This window comes from Panicum virgatum, chromosome 3N (assembly GCF_016808335.1).
Source record: "Panicum virgatum strain AP13 chromosome 3N, P.virgatum_v5, whole genome shotgun sequence".
In the NCBI taxonomy this organism is placed as follows: domain Eukaryota; kingdom Viridiplantae; phylum Streptophyta; class Magnoliopsida; order Poales; family Poaceae; genus Panicum; species Panicum virgatum.
The window spans coordinates 29,782,757-29,796,293 of NC_053147.1; the positions used below are offsets into that span (position 1 = coordinate 29,782,757).

General features: G+C 43.6%; 1 protein-coding gene across 3 annotated transcripts; it reads left to right on the forward strand.

Annotated features, from left to right (window-relative positions):
* The first annotated feature begins 233 nt into the window (after window positions 1-233).
* On the forward strand, window positions 234-13,266 carry LOC120665608 (E3 ubiquitin-protein ligase KEG-like). 3 transcript variants are annotated; one of them, XM_039945204.1, is made up of 15 exons: window positions 234-1,140; window positions 3,856-4,203; window positions 4,278-4,508; window positions 4,708-4,833; window positions 4,910-5,243; window positions 5,317-5,474; window positions 5,665-5,822; window positions 6,018-6,139; window positions 6,247-6,381; window positions 8,114-8,238; window positions 8,447-8,551; window positions 9,363-9,596; window positions 10,436-10,769; window positions 11,102-11,290; window positions 11,366-13,266. In XM_039945204.1, exons 1-15 carry the CDS (start codon window positions 410-412, stop codon window positions 12,920-12,922), a joined length of 4,887 nt encoding a protein of 1,628 aa, XP_039801138.1. In that variant the 5' UTR covers window positions 234-409; the 3' UTR covers window positions 12,923-13,266. The 3 variants fall into 3 exon arrangements, with proteins under 3 accessions (XP_039801138.1, XP_039801140.1, XP_039801139.1); XM_039945206.1 differs by lacking the exon at window positions 234-1,140 and adding an exon at window positions 1,186-1,350; XM_039945205.1 differs by lacking the exon at window positions 234-1,140 and adding an exon at window positions 2,732-2,836.
* The last annotated feature ends 271 nt before the right edge of the window (window positions 13,267-13,537 follow it).

The window sequence follows — 13,537 nt, forward strand, 5'->3', positions numbered from 1 at the left end:
AGGTTACAAACTTTTTTTTCTTCTGGGCGACACTATGCTGAAGGCCCGGAATGAGCTTACTTACTCATGAGAACCGTCAGCAGTCACCACCACCGCCGAACACACGCGGCAGCGCCGCACCTCCATTCCGAGCGCAGGAAAAGGCGGGCAGGGCAGGGAGAGGAGCAGGAAGCAGGCAACGCGCCGCGCTTGCTTGTCGTCCCTCCCCAGCAGGCTCCACCGCATCACCACCAACCCCCCTTCTGCCATTCCTCTCAGAAAATCCCACGCTCCTCGCCCGTCTCCCTCCCCAAACCCCCCACCCCGACGCCCAGATCTACCCCCTTCTCCTCGCCTTGCAGCTTCCTCCCCCACCCCGCGCCCTAGGGCACAGCGCCGGGCCGCCCGGGACCCATCGGCGCCGGGCGCGATGCGGGTGCCGTGCTGCTCGCTGTGCAACGTCCGGTACGACGAGGACGAGCGGACGCCGCTGCTCCTCCACTGCGGCCACGGCTTCTGCCGCGCGTGCCTCTCCCGCATGCTCGCGGCCGCCCCCGGCGCCACGCTGCCGTGCCCGCGGTGCCGCCACCTGACCGCCGTCGGCAACTCCGTCTCCGCGCTGCGGAAGAACTTCCCAATCCTCTCGCTCCTCTCCGCGTCCCCCTCGTCCCCCTCCTTCCTCCACTCCGACTCGGGGTCATCCTCCGACGGCTCTGACGACGAGGACGACTTCTTCGCGCGCCCCAGCCGCCGCCCCGCGTCCGCGCCCGCTGCCGCGCCGCCCGGATGCAGCTCGTTCGACCTCGCCTCGCACCCGGACCTCAAGCTCGCGCGCCGCATCGGGAGCGGCCCTCCCGGGCCCGTCGGGCAGGAGGTGTGGGCCGGCACGCTGTCCCGTCGCGGCGGTGGCGAGGCCAAGCGGTGCAAGCATCAGGTGGCGGTGAAGAGGGTGCCCGTGGCTGCAGGAGACGGGCTCGAGGGGGTTCAAGAGGAGGTGGAGCGGCTGAGGCGTGCCTCCACATGGTGTCGGAATGTGTGCACCTTCCATGGCGCCGTCAGGGTCGGTGGCCACGTCTGCTTCGTGATGGATCGATATGTGGGGTCTGTGCAGGCGGAGATGCGGCAGAATGGTGGACGCCTCACGCTGGAGCAGATTCTCAGGTGTGGCATTGCATCTGAACTTGAATATTTAGTAGCATTGAGTAGTTTATTTCTGCTGCAGGTCTTACCATTGTTAGCTGCCTTGCTGGAAATGGCAGTGCTGCAAATATGGATGACATTGCAACATCACGTTGTTTATACACATGTTCAGATGAGCTTTTGAACCTTCTACTCAGTATGAAGCATGCGTTGCTACAACATTCACTAAAGGTGTCAAATTGTGGTAGCTTGATTAATGACATGTAAAGTAGCCTCTTGAATAATGGCGTCGCACAGTTCGATCTCATTGGGTCTTTGATGTGGCTACGTGTCAAAAAAATGGCTCGATGAGTGCTGCTAGCTTCTTTGTTTGCTTTTGTCTTCTATTAGTTGTGTTATAGTGTAAGGATTTCAAAGAAGGTAAACTTGATCACGACTAATGGTCATCATAATATCTCTGTGCAACATATTTTGTGAGTTACATAACTTGGATTGCCATTTATTTGCTGGGTCAATTACCATCAAGTTGCTAAGCTGTGCAGCTTCAGTTTTGTCTATTATCAGTTCACAGAATGACTACAATGTTTGTATAAGCCGAGGACGTTAAAGTCCCTATGGCTTGCATTCTTATGAGTAAAATTTCTATAATAATGCACAACTCATGAAGTGCCATGATATTCCCAGCAACATTAGGCACTGGCACATTTAACATTTCTCCACCAGACTGATATGGTCTTTTGAATGGAAGCCCTGAAGCAAAACTCCCACCAATGAGACCATCATTGTCAGCTCTAACTTCAATTCAAAGATTCTATGTTATATTTCTGCGCAAAGGAGGCCATTTCTGTATTTTGACTGTTGTTGGATTTCCTCCTTGTAGGAAAATAGGATGCGTATAATGCGGTCGATGTATTGCAATGAGCCCCTTGGGCGGTATATATAGGAGTACAAGACTTGGAGGGCAAGGCACCTCCCCTAGAGATAAGGAAGGCTATCACGGGATTACATCAATCCTAAACTACCATATCTGGAGTTGCCTAATATACTCTAACATCCCCCCGCAGCCGTAGCGGTAGCAACACGAACGGTCAGACTGGAGAACATTGGAGAAGACCCCCGTGCGCTTTTCAGCTGCCTGGTCTACCATCGCCATCCGCCGCTCACCGTCCTGCTGCTGCCCTCGGCTAGAAGCTGCTGAGCTTGTCTACTCAGGCACCTCGACGACGCTTTGGACCCGCGCCCTCCTCCATGGCTTCGACCACGTCCACCTCGACCTCGGCTACTTCGGCACTAAGGGACTATCATCTGCATGAGCTGCTCCAGTCGAAGCATTCGCATCGACATTCCGATTGCGGGGGGATATCTACATTGTTCTCCAGTCTGTCCGTTCGTGTTGCTACCGCTACGACTGTGGGGGGATGTTAGAGTATATTAGGCAACTCCAGATATGGTTAGTTTAGGATTGATTGTAATCCTGGGATAACCTTCCTTATCTCTAGGAGAGGCTACTTGCCCTCCAAGCCATGTACTCTATATATACCGCCCAAGGGGTTCAAGCAATACATCGACCGCATTATACGCATCTTACCTTTCCTACACTCCTATATGTTAGCAAGGGCAGTTCAACCAATATGTCATGGTGATTGCCTGTTTGGATGCATCCATATTAACAACAGTTCATGTTTCAAGAGTTTCTATACAGCTAACTGTTTATCAGGTGATAACTATATCGTAGTTTAGTTTTGGCAATACTTAATTGCATGTCATTACATGCCAATTCATTACTTTTCCCCTAATATGGAAGCCTGTCCTATATCACTTTCCTAGAGCACTAAGAGCATTTTTTGATTCAGAGTACATTTAAACTGTGAAAGTTCATAATCAACATAACAGTGTGGTAGTGATACTCTGGTACTCGAAATCAGGGTGCCTTATATCACTGGTCAAAATTGTGGAAGATTAGTTAATGTCCTAAGCTAGTTGAGTTATCTTTGCTGACAATTTGTCTCAAAAAGCTATAGTGGCAGAACGAAAAACAACAACACCAAGAGCCTTTTAAACACAAACAAATTGGGGTAGGCTAAAAAGAAACCCTACGGTGGTGTTTTATGGTTCTAGCGAAACCATCTTGGGTTCAACTTCATTCTTATACTGTCAAGCTAACTGTGTAAACTTGTTCTGAGTATGCAGTATTGCTGTGGTACATTTGATGAAAGCTTTTATAATCTATCAACAGCTGATGGCTCTGTTCTCAAGGCGTCGCCTAGGCGTCCATGCACCGTCCACCAATTTGCGCCTTGCTCGCCTAGGCGCCCAGCCGCCCCACCTTGCTAGGCGTCCGCCTTACCGCCTTGAGAACAGAGGCTGATGGACAAAATCATATGAATATAATATGCTGAAACTTGTAGCATTTTAATACCCAGTGAGCTCTGTCTCTGAGTAAGCAACAGAGTCCCCCAAGTATATACTGAAGCTACCTGTTGATTTTATTTTTCATGCTGAGTGCATGGAAAATTTGTAGAATTAGTTATATTGCAGTGACATTCATTTTTTTTAATTTCTTCTGCCTTTGAATGAGAGTCTGAGCTTTGTGAATAAGTCTATTTTGTTGTCACTGTGCACTACATTTTAACAATTCCTGGCATTCTTAACCAGTGTTGCTGTGATCGATTATCCTTTTGTTATTCAACAATGTGGAACCACTAATGATTTCTTTTCATGTACCTGACGTTGCAGGTATGGAGCAGATATTGCCCGTGGTGTAGCAGAACTCCATGCGGCGGGTATTGTTTGTATGAGCATAAAGCCATTGAACATTCTTTTGGATGCAAGTGGACATGCTGTCGTTTCAGATTATGGTCTTTCAGCAATTCTGAAGAACCTTACTAGTAGGAGAGTACCTGATGACTCCAGTGCTGGTATTGATGCTACACTGCTTAGCCCCAATTATACAGCTCCAGAGGCATGGGGACCATTGAAGAAGTCATTGAATATGTTTTGGGATAGTGCAAATGGCATATCACCAGAGTCAGATGCATGGAGTTTCGGTTGCACACTTGTGGAAATGTGTACTGGTGCTGTACCGTAAGTGGCATGGTATTTAATTTGTTATCCTTAATGTTTTGTGAATGGTGTGGTTAGATGTTCTTGAAATGCAGATGGGCTGGGCTAAGTGCAGAGGAAATCTGTAAGTCTGTTGTGAAAGAGAAGAAGCCACCACCTCAATATTCAAGAGTAGTAGGTGTAGGACTTCCTGGGGAGTTGTGGAAGATGATTGGTGATTGTTTGCAGTTCCGAGCTTCAAGAAGACCATCCTTCCAGGACATGCTAAAAACTTTTCTCCGACATCTTCTGGACATACCACGGAGCCCACCTGCTAGCCCTGAGAAGTAATTTCTTTATCTGCCTTTGTATTACTTATTGTGAGAATACATGGAAGCTAAAAGCTTTGGAGAACCTTACCCTAAAGTGTAGCAGCAAATAGTGAAATATATTCAAGTTAATTATTCCTAAAAAGATTCTTTCATCTTCAACTAGAAACGCACATTTTCCCAACTTAAGTTTTGACGTAGTTACTTGTGTCTGCAGTGATTTCACAAATGAAAGCTTGCCCAATGGCATAGAACCTCCAACAACCTCCATCCTTGAGATGGTTCATGATAATCCAAATGCCTTACATCATCTTGTATGTGAAGGAGATGCTGCTGGTGTTAGGTTTGTCCTTGGCAAAACTTGTATAGTTGTAAATACATTGTATACTGTTTCACACTAAACCTTTTGTAAATACCAGGGATCTACTTGCAAAGGCCGCGTCAGAGAGAAATGGTAGTTTAATTCGTTCTCTCTTAGAAGCACAAAATACAGATGGGCACGCTGCCTTACATTTAGCATGCCGCCGAGGCTCAGCAGAGCTTGTGGAAGCTATTGTGGCTTACCAAGAGAATGTAGACATATTAGACAAGGATGAAGACCCTCCTATAGTTTTTGCTCTGGCTGCTGGCTCTCCTCAATGTGTTCGTGCACTTGTAGGCAGGTCTGCTAGTATCAATTCTAGGCTTAGAGAAGGCCTGGGTCCTACCCTTGCCCATGTCTGTGCCCATCATGGTCAACCGGAGTGCATGCAAGTATGTCATCATGCTCATCTCATACTGTTTGATCTTGCTGGTTCCTATTTCTAGATTGTTTATGTGTATGCAGGAGCTGCTGATCGCCGGAGCTGATCCTAATGCAGTAGATGGAGAAGGTGAATCTGTTCTGCATATTGCTGTGGCCAGGAGATATACTGATTGTGCTATTGTCATACTGGAAAACGGAGGCTGCAGATCGATGGGCGTACCAAATTCTCACCATAAAACGTAAGAAATTGCCTAGTGGAAGGGCCAACCTAGAGAATCAGCTTCTATTATCATGTTTTTTATTGCTCATCTGCCACTTAACTTTGTTAAAAAAAACTCATTTAAGCTATGGCTCCATTAAATCTTTCCATTCACATGTTTTATCTGTCTAGTTATTTCCTTTTAGTGACATTTCACTTATGATGAATAGGCCATTGCATCTATGTATCGAAACATGGAACACGGCTGTGGTAAGAAGATGGGTTGAAGTTGCATCTTTAGAGGAGATAGCAGAAGCGATTGATGTACCCAGCCCTGTTGGGACAGCTTTGTGCATGGCAGCTGCTCTTAAAAAGGAGCACGAGAAAGGTAATTTATGGTTTTGCTTCTATTACATTTGGCAGATACAACGACATACTTTTATAGTTCTATGTTTGGTTATAACACCATGGGATAATCTGTTTTTACAGTTCCATCAGGTCTAGGATCTTTGAACAATCCTGTTCTTTTGTCTACTGCAAATCTTGATTTGTTCTAATACTACTATTGACTTACATTTGCCAGAGGGTAGAGAGTTAGTAAGAATTTTGCTCGCAGCTGGTGCTGATCCTACAGCACAAGATGATCCACACTGCAGAACTGCACTACATACTGCAGCAATGATTGATGATGTGGAGCTGGTTAAGGTAAAGGGCTAAAGGCCATCTGGTGACTTGATTTTCCCCTACTCTTCTCTTCTGTTTCTGCTTACATATGATAATGAGACTTGTTTGCGTTATCTTTCTAATGGCAGATCATACTGGAAGCAGGAATTGATGTAAATATAAGAAATGCTCAAAATACAACCCCACTCCATGTTGCCCTTAACAGAGGTGCAAACTCGTGCGTTGGCTTGCTTTTGGCAGCTGGAGCAAACTGCAACATACAGGTTTGCTGTCTTGCTGCCATTTTTCATATATTTTTTGTACATAGCACTGGGTAATTTTGGAAGTTAAGTCGAATAAAATACTCTTGTGCAAGTCAATATTAGGAAATATACAGTAGTGCTACTGATTGGGAGTTGTGCTTAACCTCCTTGTAATAATTCTGATTCACTTATTTATGATTTACTTTGTACTGAACTAAGTTTATGTTCTTTGCGTTTTCTGTTCTTGGCACCATATGTTTTTATCTAGTGCGGAGTTTGAGTAGGAACTTAAAATATACCATAAACCTATAAAATGTATGGATGACATTACTGTATGTCACATTTACTTTTTGATATCCTTTATAAATGTAATGTGGTTCCGTGATTATAATCTACTCAAATGCTATGGTTTTCATGGTCAGTTGGCATTGTGTCCTATTTTTGCATAGGTATTTGTAGTGGAATTTGTTTTTGCTGTGTGTTGGAATATAAGTGAATTGCCCACCTCTCCCCATCAGCTTAAGCTTTTGGGTTGAACTGGTCGGTGCATGCAACTCAATATGGTATCAAAGCCAGAGGTCTCGAGTTCGAATCCTGGTTAGCGCAATTAAATAAAATAATTGTTGCTCGCTCCTATTCCACGTCTGAGGCCTGAGGGAGCCTCCACGTGAGGGGGAGTGTTGGAATATAAGTGAATTGCCCACCTCTTCCTATCAGCTAAAGCTTTTGGGTTGAACTGTCGGTGCATGCAACTCAATACTGTGCTATTTCTTGCATCCAGCCAATCACATATATGTTAATTTTTTGGCTGATATTGGTTCTGGAAGACCTAGCTAATACATTTAAAATGAAATCAATTGTACAAAAGACAGTTTACTGGATAAAAAAAACAAAAGGAAAGAAAATTGTAAGGGATACAATTCATCCCAAACAATTGGGTTACATCAGCCTCTATAAAGGTAGGAGGTGACTTGAAGTAGTTTTGCAGCCTCTAACCAGTGTTCTCAAATAAACCTGGCTATTAGGAGATGCTCTGTTTCAAATGTACTGATTTGTCTGAAACTAAATGTGCCAACTTCTCAATGATATGTGTCAACAAATATTGGGCTTCATGAAGTTCCTACTCCTCCTGCACCCTAGAGACATATAAAGATCAACTGCATTATCCCATTTCATCCCAATCAAGTATTCAACCACTGGGTTCCAGCACTATGGCTAGATGATTATTAATGATACATACCTCCAATTCCTGAAGTGTTCTCAAGAGCACAAGACTATAACTATAAGACCACGTTTAAGTGTTAGAAATAGGCTATTCATGATCTAATGATCTCCAGACTAAAATGGATCATCTTAGTAGTGGGCATATGGATGCTTAGAAAATGTTTAGCTGCTAAAGTAATAACCAACCTGCAAAATCAGTTGGACCTCCTAAATTACTCAATGATGTTCATTGGTGATCTGCTCAGAAGTCAAGATGATTGGTGCTATGACCACCCAAAAAAGAATTTGGATGTACTGAGACCTTTTTCTATGAAGACCTTAATGTTGGTCTTCTGTCTGGTTTCTTTCATTTCATTTTTTTTCGGTTATATTGAACCTTTTTAGGTCTGTAGTTATGTTACACAGGACTGATTGTTTATACCATTTTTGGTGCACCTTTAACATTTTACACAACCTGGGACTACCGCTATGCTATGTCAGAACCAAATTATTTTTATATATTTAATTGTTGTGCTATTTGGTTTATCAGGATGATGATGGTGACAATGCTTTTCACATAGCTGCTGATGCAGCAAAAATGATACGTGAAAACCTGACTTGGATTGTTCAAATGCTACAACAGCCATCACCAGCTGTTGATGTGAGAAACCACCGGTAAGGAACTTATAAGGAAATCAACTATCCAAAAAAAGTGTTGCCAAAGGAAACAGCAAGCATCATGAAATGAAATATGATTGTTGCTTAACATTTTCTTTTATTTGAAACCTTCTCATTGCGATGCTGTTTGAATTTTTGTTGTGCGAATGAAGAAGTTCCATGGTTTATATGCTAACAAGTCAAACAATATCCCTATAAATTACAGAGGCTGGACACTAAGAGATTTTCTTGAGAGGCTTCCACGAGAATGGATTTATGAAGAATTGATGGAAACACTTGAAGATAAAGGAGTTCATCTCTCCCCAACCATGTAAGGAACTTGTGCTGCGTTGCTTTTTGAGTAAATTTCGCGAAAATACAATCAAACTGTACTTTTAGCAAGTTTTCATTGTAGACGACATACTCTGACCAACTGGTAGGCCCATCTGTGTGTGCTATACAGTTATTTCTGTTTGGCTGTTTGCAATGAGGCTAAGATGGAGCTATTTTGTGGGTCAAACAATTTGCTGTCATCCGCATGACACCAAAGGGTAGTAAGGGTGTCTGCTCCACCCCACAAATCTGTCTTGTCAGCCAGCAGGTTATATGATGATTTTTCTGGTCCACGTGACATTGAGTATTACCACGTATCACTTACAGCAGGGCCCAATTGGTCAGAGGTAGCTGTATGGAATTGTAATTTGTTTATATTTTTCTTTAATATGTTTGTCAAAAGATGCATGGGTCTTATGTAAAGTTTTCGTAGAAGTGTCAGGTTTGTGACAGTTTGATCAACATAGTTTCATGAAATCCACTCTTTTTTATTTGCATTTTTGCAATATGTTCAAGTGCTGTAGAGTTAAGTTCTAGCTGGGCATCTTCAATACTACCTCCGTTTATTTTAAACGCTGATTTGGCTAACAGCCTGCAATATACAATGTTGACCGTTGCCTTTCCTAATTATATGTTACAAAAAAAATGTTATGCAACCTATGATATTCACATATTTTTGAGTTTTGATGACAATTCAAGAAATATAATTTGGAAAAGTTGACTCAGCACATTCTAGGATGGCAAGTAAAGAGGAACTCAGTCATGCTATTTGCAAATTGTCTTAGTAATTTGCTTTATGCTGTAATCAGATATGAGGTTGCGGATTGGGTGAAATTTAGAAGAAATGTAACTTCGCCAGCTTTTGGATGGCAAGGTGCAGGACCCAGAAGCATTGGTTTTGTCCAGTCTATTGTAGACAATGACCACCTTGTTGTGTCATTTTGTACTGGAGAAGCACGTGTTTTGACAAGTGAAGTTATCAAAGTCATTCCATTAAATAGGGGCCAACATGTGCAGCTCAAGCCAGATGTTTCAGAACCTAGGTAAATCAAAGTTTATTTCTTCATATTTTTTATGCTACACCCTGTGTGGCTGAAACCTCACACTGTGAAGTGAATAAAGCAATGCCTATTATGTTAACATGTTTTTTTTCCTTATTTGCTGAACACTGAGATTATTAGTCTGTCCCAAAACTTGTGAATCACTTTATGATTTATCTGGAGGCTGAAATTACCAAATTAGCAAAGGCCTGTAGTGTGTGTGTGTGTGTGTGTGTGTGTGTGTGTGTGTGTGTGTGTGTGTGTGTGTGTGTGTGTGTGTGTATATATATATAGGTATACTGGACTGAAGATATAGCATGTGTCATCTGTCAGTAACTGTAAAAAGAAGGCCATGATCGTACCAGCAGATAGATTCCCTAATGCTTTATGTACTTATTCAATCTGGCATGCTAGGTTTTACAGACACTGATCAATGATCATGCTAGCAACTTGCAGTTCTGTGTCAAACAAAACTTGCACGAGACTTGTCAGTCTCTGTTCTGGTTATATTCAGCTGTTGAAAAAAATTTAAACTGATGCATTCAGCTCTTCATTGATGCTATGCCGTTCAAGTGATGATACCCCACAAATGGTGCTTTGCTTCTATCTGTTACAAAAACTGAAGTTGCACTTTCTTCCTACTGCAAACAGTGAAGTTTATAACACTTGCATGCTAATGATATTGGCGTAATCATTCATCTGAGATTGATTTCTATGGCACGTTCACTACCATTGTGCTAACTTAATCATGTGTGAAGCGTCTGAAAAAAAAAACTGTAGTATATAGCTGTTTGCCATGTGAAATTGTCATTTTTGTTCACTGTTAAATATCCTCTTGTCAGATTTGGATGGCGTGGTCAGTCACGAGATAGTATCGGGACGGTTCTCTGTGTTGACGATGATGGAATCTTGAGGGTTGGTTTCCCAGGAGCTTCTAGGGGATGGAGAGCTGATCCTGCTGAGATTGAAAGGGTTGAAGAATATAAGGTTGGTAACTGGGTTCGAATTCGTCCTTCACTAACGGTTGCTGTACATGGCATGGAGTCTATTACTCCTGGAAGTGTTGGTATTGTATACTCCATCAGACCAGATAGCAGTCTTCTGTTGGGCCTTTGCTACTTGTCCAATCCATGGTTGTGTGAACCAGAGGAGGTTGAACATGTTGACCCGTTCAAGGTAATTTTTTGAATTATCCACATTTTTTTGAACTATCTACTAGTGAATATGATGCATTTGTTCTTGTGTGTTTGCAATCTTTTACAACTAAGAGTCCCTTCGGTACTGCTGTGGCTTTTATCTGCACTTCTATTTACTTCCTTTTGGTTATATACATCTTTTTAACAATCATAACATCGAAGTTTCACTATTTCTCTGTCAATTCCAACTATATTCAGTATGGCTACACAACAATTAGGAATAACCTTTCATATATTTGTGCTTCTGTGACATTTTGGGACCTGTCTGGTTTTGCTTAGTTTGATGCTCTTAATTTTGCAAAATCTTTCCAGATTGGCGACCAAGTATGTGTAAAGAGGTCTGTTGCAGAGCCCAGATATGCATGGGGTGGTGAGACCCATCACAGTGTGGGGAAAATAATTGACATCGAGAGTGATGGTCTGCTCATCATTGATATTCCTAATCGGGCTTTACCATGGCAGGCAGATCCCTCAGACATGGAGAAGATTGAGAACTTCAAGGTATAAGCTTCTTAACATTCGTGCCGACGCTGTTCTCAATTTCTTTGGATCCTCATCTCCCGTTTCTATTTGCAGGTTGGTGATTGGGTTAGAGTCAAAGCAACGGTACCTTCACCCAAATATGGATGGGAGGATGTGACTCGTAATAGTATTGGAATAGTGCATAGTCTACAAGATGATGGGGATGCTGGTATTGCTTTCTGCTTCAGAAGCAAGCTTTTTCTTTGTTCTGTTGCAGATGTGGAGAAGGCACAGCCATTTGAGGTAGGGGAAAAGGTTCATGTATCACCTTCAATATCTCAGCCACGCCTTGGATGGTTGAATGAAACTGCAGCAACCATCGGAGCCATAGCAAGGATTGACATGGATGGGACTTTAAATATCAAGGTTTCTGGCAGAAAAAGCTTGTGGAAGGTTGCTCCTGGTGATGCTGAGAGGCTTTCAGCTTTTGAGGTTGGAGACTGGGTCCGGCAGAAACCGAGTATTGGGAGCAGACCTACTTATGACTGGAATAGTATTGGCAAAATAAGCATTACAGTAGTCCACAGCATTCAGGACTCTGGTTACTTGGAGTTAGCTGGTTGCTTCAGGAATGGGAAATGGTTAACTCATAACACAGACATTGAGAAGGTAGAGCCCTTTAAGATTGGTCAGCATGTTCGGTTTCGTGCCGGAATTTCAGAGCCTAGATGGGGATGGAGAGATGCAAATCCTGATTCTAGGGGCATAATCGCTGGTGTACATGCTGATGGAGAAGTTAGGGTTGCCTTCTTCGGTGTGCCTGGATTGTGGAGAGGTGATCCTGCAGATCTTGAAATCGAGAAAATATTTGAGGTTGGAGAGTGGGTTAGGCTGAGGAACGACGCAGATAAGTGGAAATCGCTCAGACCTGGTAGCATTGGTGTGGTGCATGGGGTGGGATATCATGGTGATGCTTGGGATGGAACCATTCATGTGGCTTTCTGTGGTGAGCAGGAAAGGTGGACAGGGCCTTCTAGCCAGCTTGAAGGAGTTAGCAAGTTTGTTGTTGGGCAGCGTGTTCGAATCAGAGGTTATATACGCCAGCCAAGATTCGGTTGGTCTAATCACAATCATTCGAGTATAGGGACGATCTCATCTATTGATGCCGATGGGAAACTAAGGATTCACACACCAGCTGGTGCCAGAGCTTGGTTGATAGACCCAGCAGAGGTGGAGAAAGTGGAGGAAGAGGAGGAAATCTGTGTCGGGGACTGGGTGAAGGTTAAGGACTCCATTGCGACTCCAACATATCAATGGGGTGATGTGAATCACAACAGCATAGGGGTGGTCCACCGGGCTGATGATGGAGAGCTCTGGATTGCTTTCTGCTTCTGTGAGAGATTATGGTTGTGCAAGGCATGGGAAGTGGAGAAGGTGAGGCCCTTCCGACAAGGGGATCGAGTACGGATACGACCAGGTCTTGTATCCCCCAGGTGGGGTTGGGGGATGGAGACCTATGCCAGCAAAGGTGAGGTTATAGGTGTCGATGCAAATGGAAAACTGAGGATCAAATTTTGGTTGAGGGATAGACTTTGGATCGGGGACCCTGCTGATATCGTTCTCGATGATGCCCCCTCATTGACAGAGGCTCCTAATGGCTTTTATTCATAGGCTTGTGGTATTCTTTTGACCCCATACCTGATTTCTTGCACCCATCCATTTTGCAGCATTTCAAATTTAGTAAGATCTCAACCTGCAGTGGAGTTGCAAGTTGCACATAGTTATTGTCGCTAGCCTGGAGGGGTGTATTTCGTGTTGATAAACCCGGGAATGGAAAGAGACAGCAATAGTGAAATAGAGTTGATAACCACTACCTAGGTTTTTTTTTATTTGGTTTACATGTATAATTATGTGCCTGACGCCTTTTTTTTGGTTTCAGTGTATCATATATACCATTGTACAGGTTCGGACCTGAACATTAATTTAATTGATAGTGGCCTTGTATCTTTACTTAATTGGCGGCTCGATGTGGGCTGGGTGCCTGGGCGTTGCCTCATCTCCCACAAGTGACTGGAAGTTGCACAGTGGCATATGGTGGCATGGCGTCCTGCGCTTTCTTCATGCTGTTTGCATATGTCGTGTGCTCGTGCTGTTCAGATGGCTACCAGCTGTAGCAGTGTTTTCGTGGCATGCTCCCAAAAAAATAAAGTATGGGGATTTTTTTAAACTTGCCAAAAAAAGAAACGTTAGCTACTTCATCTGTTTTCCTGTACTGCTATACAAGCG